This window comes from Physcomitrium patens, chromosome 12 (assembly GCF_059467195.1).
Source record: "Physcomitrium patens ecotype Gransden chromosome 12, ASM5946719v1, whole genome shotgun sequence".
In the NCBI taxonomy this organism is placed as follows: domain Eukaryota; kingdom Viridiplantae; phylum Streptophyta; class Bryopsida; order Funariales; family Funariaceae; genus Physcomitrium; species Physcomitrium patens.
Genome location: NC_143421.1, coordinates 7,821,307 through 7,842,452, shown reverse-complemented (window position 1 = coordinate 7,842,452; position 21,146 = coordinate 7,821,307). Strand labels below are relative to the sequence as shown.

Sequence of the window (21,146 nt, the reverse complement as noted above, 5' to 3'; positions counted from 1 at the left end):
GACGGCGAACTCGACCACCCTCGGGCACTGCTGTGCTTCTATATCCTGGTGACGAGATCCGTTGTCGACACAGTCACCGTCAATATAGGTGCACATCTCCACCGATGGCAGATGAGTCTAGGGAATTCCTTGGCCCACCCTAGGCTGACCAGACGAAAATCGAATCCCCAGCTAGTAGACCAAACTTAGCAACTTTGTTCTTTGTTTGGACTCCAGATTTGGTCGAGAAGCATGGTTGAGAGGGACGCTGACATGGGATGGATGTAAGGCGGTTGCTGGAGCTCGCACCCAGCATCTTCAATCGCCCAAATACATTCCTACGGCTTAATCCACGTTACAGTTCCCTTTTAATTACAGAAATAAACTTAATTAGATGTATAATTAGTCTCAGAACGGCACAGAGCTAGCTGGCAGAGGATGGTTTTATAAATTGGCGTTGTCTTTCTGAGGGCTTTCAGATAATCTTTGTACGTCCTATTACCCATCCAGATGGATATCTGTCGAGAATCTCTTCTTGTGACACGACTAGAGATTGCTTCATTGACAGAAATGAGTAAATCATAACTTAGAAATGGAAGCTGGATAGTACAGTAATTCACGACGCCCAGCTTCTAAATGACGTCGTCGGGCTTTGAAGTGGATATTGGGTGTTGTGGGCATAGTCGAGAACGTGAGAGTAGTCCACGTTGTTATCTGTATTTGTTTTTATCCCAAATTTCTTTGTATTCCTTCCTGACAATTACAAGACACTGTAATTGAAAGAGCAGTAGTATCTATGACATGAGTGGAATTCTTAAATGTTACGTTTACATTTGTATATATTATCTATACATATATGTATATCTTATAACTCAAGCATATATGATAAGTTCTGCCCTTAGAGAAGATATCGGAGCTGCCCGGAACTTTGACATGTGATGCACAGGCACGAATCCGGGTCGAGGAGAGCACGCCCCGCTCATCGGCGAGTCCTCCAGTAGGCGCTTTCCAGGTCTACCGAAGTGGGTCCTAAGCTAGTTCGTCATGCCGCGCACTTCGTCCCGTTTCCTTGGCTATTGAGCCGCATCTTTGCCTGATTTCTCTGCAATGTTCCCATTGCTGCAATCTTCTCTTTCCCACTGGTTTAGAATTGTTACTTGAGGGCATTCCCCTATAGCACCCGCAAATTGTTCGTTTCTCCGACAAGCAACAATTGCGGTGCAAACCCAGTGTGCATGTTCTCATACCAGACATCCCGAAAACTGAACACGTCATTCAGAAACTGGAAAGTCACTCTGGATCAGGCAACTTTAGCATTCATCATGCACCGAGAAATTATCTGTTGAATTCCCATTAAAAAACAAAACAAAACAAATTTACGAGTATTTTCAGCAAACCTTCGTTTGTTTGACTATGTGTTTGTGCAGTCACTTGAAAAAATCATCACAATTTGATAATATTAGCTCCTTTCTGAAACCTTTACATATTGTCGTTCACTGCAATCGGTTTTTCATTCTATTCCAATGAACATGGTATCTCAAAAAATTCTATCTTGAAGTGCATGTTAGTTGAGATTAAATGTAGAAAATTAAAAACTTAAACAACTCCGAGCTTTCAGTTTCACTGTGCAGTTGAGAAGATGTGTGGTGAAGTATTCGGGTTCGTGATGATTTTGCATAGATAGAAGGAGTTGATGGCTTTTCGTACGTAACTGTAACCCCTCCCGCTTCAATTATGTACACTCGTTCTTTTAATAGCATAGATGGAAAAGAAAATGTAAATGTAAATGTACAGTTCAGTTGAATGAAATGAAATATTTTTATTTCTTTTAATATTTTTTTAATGTTCTGTGATATCAACAACATGATCAATAATATCATCACGTTCATTCACATTGTTGTTGATTATATATATATAGTATATATATAGTACATAGATACAATAAATAGTACATATATGTATAGTTATATACAGCTATTCTCTGAGAACATGTTTTCAGTCATCAAATAACAACACGTGATTCAATCAAGTCTTTCAACAAGTAGTCTTTATGGATTAGGGCTGATTTCTGCAATCAGTTTGTCTAAACAAAAAGAAACGAGTAAGAAACAACAAGAAATAACATGTAATCAGTCATTTGTGATTGCAATAACTAATAATCACAATGTGAATGACAAACCACTCAAATGACCACTGAAGTAATGATCCAAGATTAATACGAGCTAGTACATAATGTAAGAAGCCCACGGTTCAACAATGCCCTCCGAACGATCACTGTAGCAGAACAGCGCATCAACCAAATGACAGAACAATTGGAGGCCACATGGAAAATGAAGAAACGGCAGCCGAATCCACGACGCAGCATCCGACATCGACTTTAAAATAGGTAATCCAGAACCCAAGTTGCGCAGGTCTCTGGGCTTCACATTCCGTCCAAGTGGGAATATGGAAGGCTACGTATCTCCTGCAGGTCGGAGGGCGAGATTCCTCGGCGCCTGCCAGGCAGGCGGCGGTGTGTGGGAGTCAGCGCTCCTGGATTCGGAACCTGGTTTCTCGCTCGGAATGCTGAAGTAACCTCGGCAACCAGCCGTCTCCGGCAGCTCATCCACGTTCCACCCACTTCAAAAAATAAGGGATCGGATGTGCCGATTCAGGATGGGCGTCAGCTGTGTCTAGAACTGACAAAGCGGCGACGATCCCAATGCACCGGGTATCTGGGTTGGCCAACTTTGGTGAACGCCTCCGTGGAACGATTCCTGACGGCAACTGGGTTTAGGAAAATAATAATAAAAGTAAAGAAGCACAGAGTGATGCAAATTGGATAGAAAGCTGCACCTCCGTTTTCCGGTTAAATCAACTAGCGACGTCGGCGACCTCCATACTTCAAGGTGCGGATTCTAAAAAAGTTCATTTTGGCTGGTTGTTGATGTCTGGTAACCATTCGGTTCAGACGAGTGGGTACTCGTTTACATACATGGGTTGACAGGTGCAAGTGGGTACTACTTTTCAAGAATCACTCTTTTGTTTTAAATGCGCAGTCGTTGCTACCTGGCAATGCTGGATGCAGGTTACTCCACCTGGAATTTTACCCTAGTTTCTTGGCATACAACCACGGTTCATAAAATGTAGCTCTAGGGTCCGAGATAACGCTAAACGACCAGGTGATGGCAATGAGGTACCCAAAGCGAGTGCCGTGGTTCGAGGTGCGACTACCAGCCGTGAAATCTCTCCGTGCTTGATGGAAACTCTCGCCCGAGTGGTTCACACTTGGTATGCCAAGAAATAAATACAATAAAATGTAGCTCTAAAAATACTATCTGATCACAGATAATATATACTGTAACTATCAGGGATTCCAAATAAGGCATATGAATTTCACTGTTCAACTGCTTTTACCGTAATAGTTTTGAAATTTTCATGATCAATTCAGGAGAAGAGAAAGGATTCCGTCCCTAGTATCTGGCCCCCACAGTAAATTATCTACGTTGAGTGGTCAGGTTTTATGATTCACAGTATATTTTGTGTAGAATATATCAGCACTGCACTGCACCAAGTGGCTATCAAATCAAAAGCTCCTGAAGAATCGAAGGGACTGTCAGAACACGAGATGACTGAAATTCCTACGAATTGTGCATTACCGAAGAAGAGTCTCTACCTGTAATGCATACTTCAAGGAAATGACTCTTTTATCTGCTGAAAAAAACTGAGGAAGACGAGTTCGGCGAATGAGAGCAACTCAATTGCACACAGCACGCAGTAACAGCTATTTCAAAACAAACACATTTTCTTCAGAGTTCCTAAGTATGGCTACTTTCAAATTGCATATGCCATGTGTTCCCCACCAGGCAGGCAACCAATAGTATACACAAAAGATTCTGAGCGCACTAAGAATGACCCAGATCAGCGTCAAATACATCTGGCATGAGCAACTCCATGTCGGCCTGGTGAGGAAATCAGTGCCAAGAACCTGCACTTTTTAAAGAGTGAGCTCTTGACAACCATCCATAAAAGCTGGGCCCCGTTTGCATTTCAGCAGTCGACCCGACTACCACTACAAAATCGTCCACGTGCGTTAAGTCTCTCATGCCAGTGAAGGAACTTAAACAGGTGAAAAAGTGAAATGGATAACTGCGGCCTATTAAGTTGATTTGTACTTTCTTGACGGTGCCTTGCGAAATATCCCGACGAAATCTTTCACACCCTGCACAAAAATAAGGCGAATTCAGTGAAGTTACGTCATAGCGAAAAATAACACAAGTTGAAGCAATCAGCACTTCGAACAATCTGGAGATTTTTATTATTATTATTATCATACTATTTTCCAAACTTTGGCCGTAGCGCGCAACCATGTAAGTTCCGTGTTCCATTACTTACGTTTAGCAAGATTACCAGCTGGTTACTGTCCCGAAAGTGCTACAAGGATCTCTTTTCCGCAACTTACACGAAGCTAGAGAACATACCTTGGTGGAGATAAAAAGGACAATGAAGAGGAGCATCAAATATGACCCCACCGCAAGAGCCACAATGAAATCGAATGTTACACTGGCCACCTGTCATCCACACAATGTATGTTTAGAAACAGGTACTTCAGAAACAAAAGCTGCAATTGCAAATTCAGAAACTGCAAACAAGATCATCAAACGAGGTTCAGGACATAAAAAGCATGGATAACGTACGTACCTGATACACATTAAGTTGGGCCTTAGTCGAATCATAAAACAAAAATGTTGAGTCTAAAGTCTCATGCTGTAAACTGGCATCTTTTGTATGTTGCGATAATTCCTGCAAGAACGGAATTCGCAACGTTTCAGTGATTCAGTCGCAAATTATAGCACTTGAAATCGAATAGTTTACATCATTCCTAACAAAAATTTTGACCTATTGACAACTCAATTTCGGGAAGCGAAAGCACACGAACTACGATTGCAAGGGAGAATGTACTGAAGGAAGCGTAACAGAGTGTTTACCAACAGACATGCTTCCAAGATCTCTACAATCAGCTACAATAGCGTACCTTGTGCAAGGCATTGATAATAGGAGCGTTCTTTCCGAGAAAAGGAGCCACTCTGGATGTGCGTCCCAACAAATTAAGCCACGAGCGCACATAAGAGGGATTGAGCGCCAGGTTACTTCCAGCTGCAAACAGTTCCACCTGCTTCCCTTGTTGACCATAAATGTGCCTCTGCGTTGCAAGCAACATCAAATCACTCAAATATCAGCACTACTGGAAATCTCCGAGGAAACAAGCACTTTCTTGATAAACAAGACAACCGGGATTACACGGGATTGAGACCAAACGACTATGAGCTACATTTCTATTATAGAAGAGGATAACGTGCTCAAGGAGATCATCCATTTATATATTCAAGGATGAAAGAAAAAATTCAGTCTGGCCCGAAATCGAACGAACCCTAGCATTTCGGTTCATCAATACCAATAACACTTCAGAGGAAAATACTACTTGAGAATGCAGAAGGTTTGTCAAGAATGTTAATGAAAACATTACCGCTAAACTTTCTGCGACAACCTTGATATTTCTTAACACGACTGTCTCGTTCACAGACCTTCTGCACAATAAAATAGATATGAGAATGGCGAATTCAACCTGTGATAAACTTTAGTCAAATTAGGAAAACGAAAAGCATACCGAATGTCCGCAATTCCTCCTGTTCGCTGGAGCAACTCCGGGGGTTCTTCCAAGTGGGACAAGGTTACAGCAGTTATCCGTTGTCGAGAAAATTGTTCATGTTCCCATGCTACCTGCATTGATTCACAGAGCATGTTATGGGACGCACACGCCTCAAAGTCTCAATGAAGCAGGGTGCACACCCTCCAATGGTTAGGCTTATTTAATATAAGGCAACACCAGCCAACAAATTACAAGGCGCAATTCCTAATTTCAAACATGCGCAGAAACCACACAATGCACATCAGTGACTTCCAGAATTCTGCGAAGCAATAATATCTAACTAAACGAAACAAGAAGAAGCTTACTCGCGAGTTGGAAATGTTTATCTTCTTGTGTTTGAGTTCCACAGTCAGATCAGAGTCTTTGGCTACACTTTCAATCTCCTGCGAAATAACTCAAGTCAGCTTCGACCCGCAGTCCAGAATGCTTGAATACTAAATACTTCACAGTCAAGAATGCAACAAGGATACAACAAGGATACAGCTAGAGGCTACTTTAAGTATTTGAGATTCATTTTCCAAAACTGCAATATATTTCAATTAATATGAAAGCCTAGGACTTAAATCTTCCTCTACTACAGATATTAGTCTTTGATGTACTCAGCGTCTAGACCCCAAATCTAGGAACAATATTACATCGATAAAATGATTATGAATTGGAAAGTGCGTACAGAGAATATCTGTTGAATAAATGCGTTTTCAGGAGGCTTAGACACGTGCAACAACATGCGGTCACTTGAAGAACCAAGGGAGTTCAAACACAGCGCATACTCCATACTTTCCCTCAATCGCTGATCGAAATTTCGAAGCCACTGCATATCATAAACGAACACCCATAACTGAACGTTAGATGATTACGGCAAAGTTAAACAAGTGAGTACAACCCACAAAGTCTCAGCCAGCTCAATCACAACAATATTATCACTCGATAAGACACGCACAAATAGAGAGCGTCATGTAGTGTCGTCCAACAAAGATAAAATTCATTGAGAAAGAAAGATCAATATTCACCAAGTATTGCAGTCATAAAAGACATAATTCCATGTCCACTAAAATTACGACAAAAAAACTCACATTGCTTGTGCCGTTGTAGTTGTATGGGCTTCCAGATGTCAAGCCGAAAAGCAGATTATAACGACCTCGCGTATTGGGGTTGGCATATAACCGTGAAAATAACCGAGCCAATTCCAGCAACATAGCAACCCCACTTCCATTACTGTCACTCCCTGACGCAAGTGCCTGCAACCACCAATAAAAATAATGTTTTACACCATTTTTTTTAAGAAATTCTTAATGAGAAGTCTTAATACGTACATATAAAGTTGCACACTATTTCATCCAGTTCAGAAATCAAATGACCTCGGAAGTACTTGAACATTGACATCTAGCCAAGCAAAAAAAACGACCACATTCGTAGAAATACCACGCCTAATCACAATCTTAAGCAAGTGGATCGTCTATGTAGAAAGTGAGGAATTAGAATAGAGCTTACAGGAGCTGCTCCAAAGGTATCATACGAAGCCACAATAGCTATGGTTGGCAGCATCAAACTATCACCCTCGGCCCGCAGTCCTGGTAACCATCCCTGCACATCCAGACTAATCCATCACTCGAGTGCGACTAAAGATGTCACGAAAGGTATGATTCCGATTTATTGCCACCGCATGAATAAGAACATCCAGGTAACATTCACTAGCAATCAGTGCAATTAACCTTGTAGTAAGAAAAAATAAGGTTTTATACAGAGTCTTGGAATACTGCTACATTTCTAATCTTGCATATGCAATTCACCGCAAATCCATACTTGGATGTTAGTAATCGTTGGCGTCGTTAACTTCTTCGCCTCCGGCGCTGAAACAACCAGCTTGTAACTGCATGACATTCCGACTAACATGAAGAACTCGTTTGAAAATAATAATATACACACATCATCTTCCCAGCCACGACTTTGGGTAAAGTCACCTCAAAATTGGAACGCAGTATCAACATTATTCAACCAGACAACCATTATTAATGTCCTAGACAAGAATATTAAGTCGCCATACATCACTTGCGTCTGAGTATGGACAGAAAAGTGTTCCTGAGTTTCTACGGGGCGCCAAGATTTAAGCTAATATAAGCATACCCTCCATTGGTAGCTGAGGCAGGCCTGCCGGCTGCATCACTGGCGGCAACTTCGTGGAGGAGTTTCAGCAGGTTCTCGTCCTCATACGCAAAATAAACTGGGTACTGCATGCAAAAGGTCAGGTTAACACTCCATCCACCATTAAAACAGCCACTAAAAAAGGAGCTGCGAATCATACCATAACATAGAACAGATCAGCTAAATAGAAATAGAATCTTTAACATATCTGGACTCAAAAGCTGCTATTTTATGCTCACTCTGCTGAGAAACTAAAAGAAGGAATAGATATATATTCTTAAATGGCTTTTTAAATGAAATGCAACGAAACAAGGCACGAGGCTGGACAGCGGAATCTCTCAGCCAACAGAAGAGACTAGAATAATTTCGCTCATTAAAAAGCTTCAATATTTCGATTGTAACACCAAGACAACTCAGAACCTAGAAAAGCACTACTCGAGTTACCATAAAGTCCCATAGATTACGATAAAATTAACACAAATCGGAACTCTTTGATCTTCCCACAAACTAAAAGGCAGGGCAGATCAAGTACTAGATTCAGCTCAGGTCACAGAGATCGCATTTCAAAATTAACAATGTCACCTCGGACAGCAGATTCATCAGCATACCTGAAAAGTGTTGTGAACAAGCCACTGCTCCAGCTCCGCGAGGGCTTTCGCAACCTTCTCATCTGAATCATCGCCTTCTGCTCCACCAGTCTCATCGGATCGTTGCGGAAGTAGCAGGAGAAGTCCCCCGAGCAGGCCTTTGTTCTGCACAAACTCTGAACCAGCAAAACCAGTCCAGGGTTTATTAACCAAACCCTGCAGTTCGTGACAGTTGGGATACCACACAATGCTATTCCCCAAACTCACATCTCGAAATATAAAACCCACCACGGGATCCCAGGACGACATACCATCGAGGGAACTGATGTTGACTTTAAGCGCGGGCAGGATAACAACAGCCCGCGAGAGGTCAGCACCTTGCACGTCGAATCCAGAGACGGTGTGATGGTTGAGCGCGGCACGGCGAGAACCCATCGGATTCCCCTTCAGATCATACTGAATCATTCTATAAACATCCACCACAGCAGCCGCATCCGCCACCACCATGCTCATGAGGACCGTCATGAGTGCCACCACTGCTTGCCCTATCGCTCGTTGCCTCCGCCCACCCTTCATGACTGCTCCCTCTCCTCTTACCAAAACAACAACCGATGAGGTACAAACAGGGTGGCACACACCTCCACTAAGTCGTCCTCTAAGCCTCTGCAACCCAACTCCACAAAAACCCCGACACCCACACCGCAAAACCTTCAGAAGAATCGAATCAACAGTCATACGCCTCACAGAGTGACAGACATTGCCGATTGCAAGCGGATCAAGCTGTGAGTTGGGACACTGACGCGAGACGGCGTCGGCAGGGCATGCGAAGTGAGGCATGCAGGGGTCGGGAATAGAAACGTAGGGCACCGTTCCCCGATCGGAAGAGGGAAAGAGCTCACCTGTGCCGCTGCTCCTGCTTCAAGTGGCAGTGACGATGATCACAGTGGAAACCCAAACCCGAAGCAGAAGAAGTGGCGGAATTACCAGAGCCCCGCCCTCCCCTCGTCCTTGCTCATGTCCCCGCCCCGCCTCCCCCGCAACCAGGACCTTTCTCCGTCCATTTATTCATCCAAAGGATGGATGAGACGGTGACTGCATTCGTCCACTCTCGTCAACGTCCATCGTTACAGTCAAAGTTCGTCAACGTTCGTTGCCGCGCCAGTCTTCCATGTTGGAGTTCATTGGCCTCTCGCCATCCAAATTTTGGCGTAATACTTTGCGAGCTCTCGGTATTGTGATGTTAACGTAAGCATGTGCTAACTCTGGCATAGTATCCACCATGTATTGAATGTATAAAGATAAAATGCTTAATATAGGTGTGCCCAGGATGAGAGGTTAATTAAATAATTTCATCCATCACAAATGGATGGAATCTTAACTTCTTAATTCTAATGGATTATTACAATGCAATTACAAAACCCTAATCCTAATGAAAAAGATAGTGGATGATGGATGAATGTATCAACACCCCCTCTTAGACTTGGTCTTGAGTACATATATAAGTAGCTCTCTTGCATTCTTCCTTCAATTCATTTCAAATGTTGTTTGCAATGTCTCGATTGCATCTAAATTGCATGTGTTGGACTTTTGTGGTAGTGTGAAGAGTGGGTGATCAAGTGAGGTTTTGAGTGGAGATTTTTTGAAATATGGATGTTTGGATATGAGGTTGTTGAGCTGTGGAAGGAATTTGGATTTGGAATTATTGAGTTGCAAAAGAATTTGGATGTTGTGCCATGGTTTGAAACTTGTTGTGTTTCATTTATTTTTTCTTGTTATTTTGTACTAAATAGTGGACAATTATGGTGTTGAAGTATACATCATGGCATGCTTGCAAATTTGCTTGGATTATTGCAGTACAATGGAATTTTGATATTCTTTTGATGTAATTCTAATGCAAGTTGAGGTTGATATCAATTAATAGGTATTAAAGGAGTGGCTGACAAAGAGAGGATCTGATTGATATTCCTTGTATTGCAATTGAAGGATGTGAGTAATAATTATCCATAACATATTTGTAATAATTGAATCTTGGATGTACTCATAATGGAATAAAAAAATATCTTTTTGTTCTTTTGTTAGTAACATGTAATAAAAAATAATTTATTAATAATAACCAAAGATAATAAACCAATAATAATCGATGGGAAATTGATCTATTTGTCTGCATTTGATGAAGATAAGCCTTGACGATCTAAGGCTTCTCAATAAAATTTGAATTTAATTATACATAATGACTTAGTAAGAATATCCATCAATTGATGATTGGTATTAATATAGTATAACTGAATTTAAATTCTAAAAACTCTTTCACAAATAAAGTGATGGTGAATCTCAATATGTTTAGTTTGAATATGGAAAATTGGATTTTGCACAAGTATAATAGAACCTTGATTGTTGCAATATCTATTCATATTATTTGTACTAGATTTTTTTAATTTAGAAATGATATCTTTGTTGTTGTGGAAAATTGGAATGCTTCTTATATATTGGCATTCCAAATCAATGAAAAGCTTGTAAAGCTAAATTGCTTCATGTGCATTGTTGATAAGAGCGCAGTAGTTTGATTTGGTTGAAGACCTTCAAATTGTTAATCAATGCTTATTTTTCTAATTAATAGGTACTCTTCACATTAAAATAATGTACGCACTCACTGAACATTGTGTTTTTTAATATGATCTCTAATCTATATTTTCAAATTTTTTTATTGTACAAACCTTTTATTTTTGATAAAGTATCCATTGTGAACTTAATATAATATAGAATATATTTTTCATTTTGCAGATTTATACTTCAACTTCTCAAATTGTTTCAAGATGCTTTCTGCATACTAAGTTTAATAAATGAAGATACCTTGTTCTGTTGTATTAAAGTCAATTCCTAAATATTGTTTAATTATTCTGAAATTGACTATGTCAAAGTTACTTTAAAAGTAACTTTTTGACTAAGTAATAAGACTTCTATTACTCCTAGTAATAAATAATTTGTCAACATAAAACATGAAATTAACTGTATCACTTTTTTTGAGCATATAATACATATTAGCATTAAAGTTGTTATTTTTTATATTTATGCTTCTTAACACATTATCAATCCTTTCATATTATCTTCTTGATGATTGTTTAAGTATATAGATTGATTTCTTAATTTTGCAAAAAAATCCTTCATTCCTAGTTAAATAAAACCTTTCAATTGTATCATGTATATTTTTCCTTAAAAAGGCGATTTAAAAAAGTATTTTTTACATCCATATGATGGATATTCTAATTATTTGTTGCTGCTAGGATTGTAGCTATTTGAATTATAGACAATTTTTTAAAAAAGACAAAGGTCTTTAAAAAAACTATGCTTTTTCTTTGTTCAAAGCTTCTAGCAATTAATCTTGCATTATTTTTGCTTGATTGGTTGTTAATTCCACGCTTAAGCTAATATATATATATATATATATATATCCATTTGGAGGATATAGATTGCTTTCCTTCAAGTAATTATTCCTAAATCCAAGTTTTTACTAATAATAGATTCTATTTTTTCTTCTATTTTTATTCTCCAACTTAAATCTCTGTAAGGTTAATTAAAGTTGATGTTTTCACCTTGTGTGATTATTTCTTTGCTATCTATAAAATCACTATTGTAATTTTTTAAACTTAAGTACTACAAATCATAATTGTTTTTGAAACATTGAGATGATAGTTATCTAATCTTATGTTATGTTTTTTAGGTCTTATGGATTTGCAAACACCATGAGTAATTTTGAAAGAATAATTATAACTTTATTATTCTATACAATTTAGCTTTATTAAACCTAGTATTGAAACATTTATTGTATTGTCACTACTTTGTAATTTTTTTGATGATTTTTTTGCTTATTGTTCATTTGAATGACATCTAATATTTTTTCTTATTTTATTGTTCCATAATATTTTTTGGTAAAATATGAATAAATCAAATTTTCTTCTAAAAATAGATTATCATTCAAAGTAATTTTTGAGTCAAACTTCTCTTTATCAAATATCATTGCTTTAGAAATTATATTATTTCTTAATATGGAATTATTGCAAAAATATATTTGGCTGTTTTTATCTTAATCTATAAATTATGTAAAAAAAATCCTTAATATCAAACTTATCTTTATTTACTAATGGTATATGATAATATATCATTCAACCAAAGATTTTTAAATGAACAAGATTAAGTTTGTTATGAATAAATACCTCTTTTGGAGTCATAAGTTGAAGATCTTTTGTAGGACATGTGCTCTAGATATAATTAATTGTTCTTATAGCTTTTTCTCATAAATGCTTAGGTGTCTTTATTCTAGAATTAATACTTCTCATTCCTTTTAAAATAGATCTTTTTTTTTGCTTTGCTAGGTCATTTTATTAAAGAGAGTATATTGGGATAAGCTCTTTTCTAATTCCTTGTTGTTTATAATAGTTCCAAAATTCTTTTGACATATATTTGCCTCTACAATCAGTTTGTAGACATTCTATTCTTTTATTGGGATTTTCTACTAACATTTTAAATTCTTTAAATTCTTCAAGAATTTCAGATTTTATTTGTATGAAATATAATCATCTCTTTCATATATATTCATCTGTAAATATTATAACATGTCTATTATTATTCTTTAATAGAAATAATAAAGACCTATATAAGTTAGAATGAATTATTTCTAATTGGCTTGATGTGAAGCTACTTTTTTTCCTAGAAAAGTGCTTTCTACATATCTTTCCTTGAATGCAACTCTCAAATATTTCTTTCTACAAGGGTAGTTGTGGAATTCTACCAATAATCTCTAGTTAGATAAGTGATATTAAGATTGATAATTAAGGTGACTAATCCTTTTATGCAAAAGACAAATAATCTCTTTAAGAAGATGTGGTATTTTTAGGGCAATTATCTTTTCTATTGTTGTGTTGACTATTTGAATAATACCATCTTTTCTTGATAGTAGAGTAGCCATGGAAAAGATCATTTGACTTTTTTTCAACATGTTGAATTTATTTTTTGCTGAAATAGCTAGAAAATAAATTACTCTCAAATTATCTTTATCAAATACATAACAAGATTTAGAATTAAATAATACAATTTTTTCTAAATCCACAATTTTTTTAACTAAGTATAAATTAGTTTTAACTCCTAGAACATAAAGAGCATTCTTCTTTTTATAATTTTTTAAAATAATTTTCAAAAGTTATATTTCCTTATCTAAATATAAGCAATATATACAATCCAATCATTTTAATATTAGATATACTTGAACCTTTAAATCTTGTAAATAATTGTTTATTTTCAATCACATGTGAACTTGCTCTAGAGTCTAAAAACTACTTGTTGTTAGAGTCAAATGCATTAAAACAAGCATTTATTATAGCTTTAGTTCAAGGATTCATTTTATATTCTTCTTAATTGTCATCTTTTACTACATTGATAAGATTATTTTTCTTCATTCTTAATAGTTGAAGTTGTAATTATTCTATTTGATTATCACTTACTGAAATTTGATGGTGATTGTAACCTCTTCTTTGATAATGACGACTAAATAAACTTCTTCTAAAGTATTGATGTAAACTTTATTTTTTAAGTCCAAAGCCTTAAAAATAAACTTTTTTGTATAATACTTTCTCTTCATCATCTTTAATTTTCTCAAATTAACAATAAACTTCTTCATGTAATAATAATAATTCTAATTTAAAAATATAAATAGCTTCAATCTTCAATTTGAATTTGCTTGAAAGTAGACCAACTCATTAATAAATTATTTAAGGTCAAAACACCAACATCTTTGTTGCATATATCAACACCTATTTTAATTGATTAATTAAGTAGTAGATTGAGTCTTGTAAATATTTGCCTAAGCTTTTTATTTTTGATAAACGAATTGCATACAATTTTTCTCTCAAAATAAACTCTTTATTTAAGTTTTGGGCGTCACATAATATTTGTAGTTAGTTTTAGATAAGTTGAGGTTCAAGAATACCAATAACACAAAGAATAATGGATTCTCATACCATAAAGGTGATAATATAATAAGCTCTAATACAATCTTAAACAATAGAGACTGTGGTTGTATTTTTAATTGATGGTATATTGTCACAGGCATACATATTTACTCTAATATTTACTTATATGATTATATAGAATTAGATAAAAATAGATTTATTTCATAATATTTTTTAGAAGAGCTTCTTAGAAGCTTCATAGGTACTGCTTTGACTTTACATGTATTTGTAGTGAATTAGTAAGTTAGAAACTTCGTCAACAAGTTAACTACGTGTTGATAGCTTGTATAACAAGCTAATGATGTGGTACACGTATAGAAAAATTGACTTGTAAGTTAAGATACATGTTTTGCATAGTCACATATTTTGGAGGTCTTATAGGATATCACTACATAGCTCCTAATTAAGAATATATATAAAGGCAAGAGTGAAACCTACTTCACTCTTGGGAATGCCTTTTTAGTCCTTAATTTTGTTTCAAGCATTTCTAGTCTTCTTATCTTTGACAATAGAAATTCTAGTTTAATACTATATCATCTTTGAATGATTTTTTTAGTCTTTTTGAGTGACACAAGAATATATTGATATTTTAGTTCTTTGAGGTTCATGTCTTTGACATATATTTGTATTGATTGGATTTTGCCTTCTTGTAATACAGATTGTATGTGTAGTTGCATTAGTAGATGAAATTGTTGTGAATTCTTTAGTATGGATGAAAATGGATGGAAATGATTCAATCAATTTCTATTTGTTTTTTTGCATCAAGATTATATGAATTCTATAACCTCATAGCATATAGTTAAATGCTCTCTCTAACTTTCACTAATGTCCCTTAAAATTAGATTCATATTTATATATTGTAGATATATATAAGGATGTAGAAAAGAAGTGAAAAAAACAAGTCTTTTCTATCCTCCTTGAATGACTTTGTCTATTTAGAACAAATTTACAATATATTCTCAAGAACCTAGTTCTAATACCATGTTAATACAAAAATGTGCTAATTTTGGCATTGTTTTCACTATGGATTGAATGAGTAAAGATATAATGCTTAATATAGGTGTATCCAAGTTGAGAAGTTAATTAGATAAGTTCATCCATAACAAATGAATAAAATCTTAATCTCTTGATCCTAATGGTTGATTGCATTACAATTATAGAACCTTAATTATAATATATGAAGATAGCAAATGATGGTATCGACATACTTAACTTTTAATTTTTTTTATTGTTTGTATATGCTTATTTTACTTTCATGGAGTAAAAAAAGAAAGGTGGCATATCACAAATCACGTTTCATTTGTAATGTTTATTAGTGAAACTGTTGAATGTGAAAATTCTCAATTCATTATAAATTATGCTATTATATAAATAAATAAATAAATATATCCTTATTATTATTTTTTTATTGTTTTATTTTTTATTTATACCAACGTGCAAATTAAATGTTGTTAAAACACTGCTTTAACTATTTGTCATGGAAATAGATTTCTATTGAAGAAAAAAAAATTAAATTCTCACAATCCAAAACTATATGTACACATGCAATAATTTTGGATAATAAGATGGCCAGTCCAATAATCTAATATCTTGTTGGCTGATGCTCCATTCAAATTTCAGTTTCAATATACAACTTAATTTTGTTACACCAAGAAAAACATTAAAAATATCAAAAATAAAAGTAGACAGTCACACTTCAAAATACATGTTTTCAAAATAAGCCACATGCATATTAAAGAACTCGATTATTTTTTCCTACTTCTACACAATACATAAAACCTTTGATTTCAATAATTTTATTTGTGTTAATCTAAGTTTTCTGGGTCAATTCATTTTAAAATCAATTTTTTCTATGCTTTAATGTTGAAGCTTTTTACCCAAGCCAGAAAACTAGACGATTTTATTTTTTAATAAAAAATTTCATAACTCCAACCCTTACTACCGCTTCTTTACCACAGATGAATGAATATTCAAAAAACCAAAAAGAGAATCCATCATCTTAAAAATAATAATACATCACAAGCACAAGTCTACGCACGTGCGTGTGTGAGGGATTCTAGTGACCAAGCGAGCGCGAGACGGCGATGACGGAAACGACGGGAATGACGGTGGTAACGGCGGTGGCAGCGTCGACGGCGATGCAGTGGTGACGGCGGACACGAGGGGGAGCGGGTGGGTGCATAGCCCCACCCGTTGCGGCAGGGAGGGGTCGCCCCATGACCGCGTTTCCGAGAACAATACAGACAGAGTCGCAGAGCATGAGGAGGAGGACGAGTTGGGTGAGGAGGAGGGCGAAGAAGAGCGGGATTGTTGAGGAGGAGGAGGAGGATCAGAAGAGCACGAGAGCATCACACCTTTAGTAGTAGTCACGGTTGCCGTTCCTGCAGCGATGGCCGACGAAGTGAAGGCGCTGTGGGGACAGTACCTGAGGAACTTGCAGCGTCATCCGTTGCGCACCAAAGTAAGCCTCACCACGCTGCTCGCTCGATCGCTCGATCGGTTGGTGGTCCCCCCCCCCCCCCGCCCCCCCAGTGCGTGTATGCAATTGGGTTGTACCTTGATGGGATTGTTACAACGATCGTTGCATGGATTTTATGGTTTTGTCGTGACTTTTGTGTTTCTGGCTATGGTGGCGTTCTTCAGATTAAGGGGTTATAACAAGCGAATCTATTACTGGGTCACACTATCGTCGTGAATTGGTTGCAGTAGGGCTTATGTATGGTGTGTTTTCTTCGCGATGAGATTTCTAGTATCTGCGTAGTTTTCATGTTTATTCCTAGTGTTTTTTTAAAGCAGATAGGAGTGAGCAGCTCTCTTGCTTTTGGCTTTCTTGTTGGGGATATCGATCCGAGCTTGTGACTCGGTGTCAGAAATTTCGATGGTTTTATTTTATTTTATTTTATTTTGATTTTATTCTCCTCCTACTTCTTCCGTTGATGCTTGGACCTGCATGTACATGGTTTTGAGAGAAGAATGAGAAGAGTTAATAATTTATTTGTTAATATAAGTTATTGAATCAACCAATTTCTTATATTCGTCTGGATGCTTTACATTTCGGTTTCAAATCGGGGCTTTATCAAAGAGGATGTCTTGACATGTAAAGGTGTTGGTGCAGGCCATTACAGCTGGAGTGTTGGCAGGAAGTGCTGACATGGTTGCTCAGAAGCTGGCCGGAGCGAGAAACTTACAGTTCAAGCGTGCTTTTCTTCTCATGGTTATTTTTGGAAGGCCTTTTCTGTGTGAATTGCTAAGTGATACAATTCATTGAAATGCTCACTTTAGATACAACTTTGGTTTTTACGATCTCTGATCATGTAGAGAAGTAAATAATAATCAGGGTTTTCATACTTGAAGTGCTATAATTGACCTTCACAGTTGAGCAATCAATGTTGGAAGTGAGGGCTTGGAGCTTGCTGTCTCTGCTCTCAGGTGTTTCCTGCTCATCGGAGTTTCGGGGTTTGCAGCTCTACGGTTTCTGTTATTCGGGTCCGTTTGGACATTATTTCCACAAGTTTATGGAGAAACTCATTCCTTCAGCTCGCGACAGCAAGACGATAGTCAGCAAGGTGAGTAGTTTGCACAGCTTGAAAATATCATAATGTTGTACAACATTTTTTTTTCTAAAAGACTAAAGTTCTCAATATTCTGTGCTAAGAAGCCTCCTGATACTTGATACTTCAGAAAAGGAGCTACTATCGCTAGGTCAATTGAAGTCTTGTGCCGAGTCCAGTATATTTCTGTTTGTGCATAATGATCTGACCGTCAACAGTGACGGTACTTTTGGTTTTAAGCACTTTTACCCTGGCATCGTTGGTTGAATTCTTGGTATTTATTTTGGTTGGAATTTTTCCTTTCTTTTGTGGATTTGCGAGGTCAGGTGATTGTGGAGCAGTTGACATCTGGCCCGTGGAATAATTTTATTTTTATTACATACCTTGGATTAGTTGTTGAAGGCACATTCCACTGCTCTCCTCATCTTTGGTTAAATTTACTTTTCATTTACTGCGTTTCGCATGAACTGGAGGCTACTTTTTGCCTATACGTAGCAGTAGATGGGACAAAATTATATTAATCCTTAATAGCGACATTTTAATCATTGCTAGCGCAGTATGGACCATTGAGGTGATTTCCTGTATTTCTGTAAGCTGTTGAATTAAAGTGTTGTTTGATAACAACTCATCCTGTTGCTTGTTTTCTCAGGGCGACCATGGAAGTCAGTGAAGATTCAACTTAAATCGAATTTCCCATCAGTGCAGCTAAATGCCTGGAGGGTATCATTTTCTTCCTGATAACTTCTTTTCGTAACATGCTCATAGCTTTTTTCAATTCAATGCTCAAATGTATCAGTGCATGATAGTAGAGGAAATTGAATGATGTTTAGCCTCTTTGGACTAGATCCGAGACTATGTTTCTGTTTCATCAATCAGAATGAAGATGCTGTTGAAAACATTATGCTCAAGGTCCAACAGGGACCGAATGTTAAATTTACTTACCAACATTGGTGGGGTTGCGGGGATGATGCAGTTCTGGCCCATAGTGAGCTTGATCAATTATAAGTACCTCCCCATTCAGCTACGTGTTCTTTTTCAAAACTTGGCAGCTGTGTGCTGGTAAGAGCCTCTGATTCCAGTCGATATGAAATGGACTTAACAGTATACGATTATTCTAACGCAACCACGTGGCAGCGAGCTTGATCAAGTCACTGATAAAATGCTCTCGTGGGGTATAATTTCAAAGATGATTCTTTAATGAAACTCAGCTTTCTGAAAACTTGGAAGCAGTGAAAACTTCTATCTGATCAAGCTTTTTGATATCCATCTTCAATCGACGTTAGCTTTAATATCTGTTTTGAATTACTGCAGGGGCATCTTCTTGATACTTCGTTCGAAGGCATCGGTACCTAAACTTGCCACCGCATAGGGAACTGCAAAGGCTAGGGAAAATCCGGTTTTACAACAAACCCTTGCTGACATTTGGGATTTGGAGGATTCTTGGTCTCAATTTATTGCTCTAGGATGCTGCGAATTGCGGGTGCAGTGCAAACCAGAGGCGCATCTTGCAGGGTTTCAAATTGATGATGTTGGCAGCGATCTCGTTCTCTACAAGTGGTTTAGGTTCCTGCATTTAACTGGGCTCCAGATTATTTGCTGTGGAGGTTTTCTATGAGGTTAGAAGGTAACACCTACATTATATGTAAAATATTTGACTTGGTATATGATAGTTGCTTCTCTACACCCTTTGTTCATGGCAATATTCCATGGCAAAGCAGAGAGCTTTTAAGACCTCTGGCGATTTGAAATAAATTCAAATATGCACGTTTCATTGAAGACACTCGAAATATCATCCAATCTTTAGTTAAGTCTACCTATTCCACTTTGTACTGTTTGCCAATGAAAGTATTTTAACTAAGATATCACTCACTTGATTTCAAAAGCAAATAACAGACTTGGTATGAACGAATATATATATATATATATATATTTTGTAATATTTATTGTGATAGATGTAGTGTGCAAAAATAGATCATGTAGCAATCAACAATATTCTTAATGATTTAATACTTCAAATCCTTTTTATGACCTTGGATAGTGCAAGTATGAATCAGTAATCTAATTCAAATTAGAAAATTATAGCTTCGAAATATATTCTAATTTTAGAAATTCAATATTACTTTGCCATCATCATTTCTATTTTAAATAAATCACTTATTTTATAAAAGGTTTTGACATTCCATCAATGAAGATAGTAATCAATAAACATATTTTGACTAATGGACTTAAGAAGATGTCTTTTTTGAAATGGCATAGCATGAGTGTATAGCAAGGTGCAACTCAGTTATATCATTATGGTTTTAAGTTTTGAGTTCTTTGGCTAGTAGTTTTGAAAATCTAGTATAGTGAAAGAATTGCAATCCATATTTGAAGCTAGTTGCAATTTCAAAAATACGAAAATTTGAATAAAATATTTTACAAATTTGCTACGAAAATAATATGAATTTGTATGCAATAAGACTATAAGAAAACTTAGGTAGGAACAAAGAAGAGAGAAATTGCAAAGATGTGGTAATACATCAATCAAGAGGTGAGGACCTCTCTTCTAGTTATATTAGAAATTATTAGATTATCTTGTAAAATCAACAATTCAATAGGTTCAAGTAAACAACAAGGCTATCAAGGCAGAATTAAAATTATTGAAAAAATACAAAACTATATATATATATATATATATTGGAAAGAAGCACCAAACAATACAATTGATCCTATGGAATACATTAGAACAACTAATAAATAATATGATAACTTTAAGGAAGAATTTTGGCAAATTATATTTTTATTTTGGAGACAAGAAGAAGCAATGAGAATATTATGTGCTAAATTGGTGATCAAGGCACTACAACTAAAGAGCTCTAATCTTAAACATTCACAAGATATAAACTTATGATGATCAAATCAACTATCTTATACAAATGGTGGCATAACTTTGAATGGATTTTAAAACAAATTTATAAATAAAAAGTAATATCTAAAAATTAGATTAGAATAGAAAGAACATAAATCTATACAAATAATGAAATGAAAAGACTTTCTATTTTTTTTATTTTTTTATTTTATTTTTTTAAATTTCAAATCCAAGTTATTAAAATATTATAGAAAGATAATGATAAGTTGTAGCAATCAATTTAAACATCAAGTTTTACCATATAGAAAACTTCATTAAGATGATATATTATGATCCAAAATTACTCGA

At 36.2% G+C, this 21,146-nt stretch overlaps 2 protein-coding genes across 7 annotated transcripts; one reads left to right on the top strand and one right to left on the bottom strand.

Annotated features, from left to right (window-relative positions):
- Positions 1 to 3,696: 3,696 nt before the first annotated feature.
- LOC112289631 (uncharacterized) lies at positions 3,697 to 9,392 on the bottom strand. Of its 6 annotated transcripts, none has more exons than XM_024534996.3 (15): positions 9,297 to 9,392; positions 8,709 to 9,060; positions 8,419 to 8,573; positions 7,793 to 7,896; positions 7,472 to 7,538; positions 7,160 to 7,252; positions 6,742 to 6,906; positions 6,339 to 6,479; positions 5,974 to 6,051; positions 5,627 to 5,739; positions 5,486 to 5,546; positions 4,994 to 5,161; positions 4,660 to 4,761; positions 4,440 to 4,529; positions 3,697 to 4,180 (listed from the first exon to the last, which is right to left on the bottom strand). In XM_024534996.3, exons 2-15 carry the CDS (start codon positions 8,971 to 8,973, stop codon positions 4,118 to 4,120), a joined length of 1,665 nt encoding a protein of 554 aa, XP_024390764.1. In that variant the 5' UTR covers positions 8,974 to 9,060; positions 9,297 to 9,392; the 3' UTR covers positions 3,697 to 4,117. The 6 variants fall into 6 exon arrangements, 5 of the variants coding, with proteins under 5 accessions (XP_024390764.1, XP_090110902.1, XP_024390765.1 ...); XM_090254776.1 differs by having other exon boundaries at positions 5,486 to 5,543; XM_024534997.3 differs by lacking the exon at positions 9,297 to 9,392 and adding an exon at positions 9,198 to 9,296.
- Positions 9,393 to 16,683: 7,291 nt separating this feature from the next.
- On the top strand, positions 16,684 to 19,726 carry LOC112289632 (peroxisomal membrane protein PMP22). Its single transcript, XM_024534998.3, has 7 exons — positions 16,684 to 16,860; positions 17,515 to 17,613; positions 17,864 to 17,965; positions 18,277 to 18,352; positions 18,600 to 18,670; positions 18,924 to 19,009; positions 19,262 to 19,726. Exons 1-7 carry the CDS (start codon positions 16,789 to 16,791, stop codon positions 19,317 to 19,319), a joined length of 564 nt encoding a protein of 187 aa, XP_024390766.1. The 5' UTR covers positions 16,684 to 16,788; the 3' UTR covers positions 19,320 to 19,726.
- Positions 19,727 to 21,146: the final 1,420 nt, after the last annotated feature.

What these genes read in the sequence shown, in the direction of transcription:
- LOC112289632 (XM_024534998.3), top strand. Translation starts at nt 16,789, where the DNA reads ATGGCCGACGAAGTGAAGGCGCTGTGGGGACAGTACCTGAGGAACTTG. An exon ending in AGCGTGCTTTTCTTCTCATG is followed by an intron (nt 17,614 to 17,863) that starts GTTATTTTTGGA and finishes CGGGGTTTGCAG; the next exon opens with CTCTACGGTTTCTGTTATTC. An exon ending in AACTTGGCAGCTGTGTGCTG is followed by an intron (nt 19,010 to 19,261) that starts GTAAGAGCCTCT and finishes GAATTACTGCAG; the next exon opens with GGGCATCTTCTTGATACTTC.
- LOC112289631 (XM_024534994.3), bottom strand. Translation starts at nt 9,234, where the DNA reads ATGCCTCACTTCGCATGCCCTGCCGACGCCGTCTCGCGTCAGTGTCCC. An exon ending in CAACGATTACTAACATCCAA is followed by an intron (nt 7,253 to 7,471) that starts GTATGGATTTGC and finishes CTGGATGTGCAG; the next exon opens with GGATGGTTACCAGGACTGCG. An exon ending in ATACCTTTGGAGCAGCTCCT is followed by an intron (nt 6,907 to 7,159) that starts GTAAGCTCTATT and finishes TGGTGGTTGCAG; the next exon opens with GCACTTGCGTCAGGGAGTGA.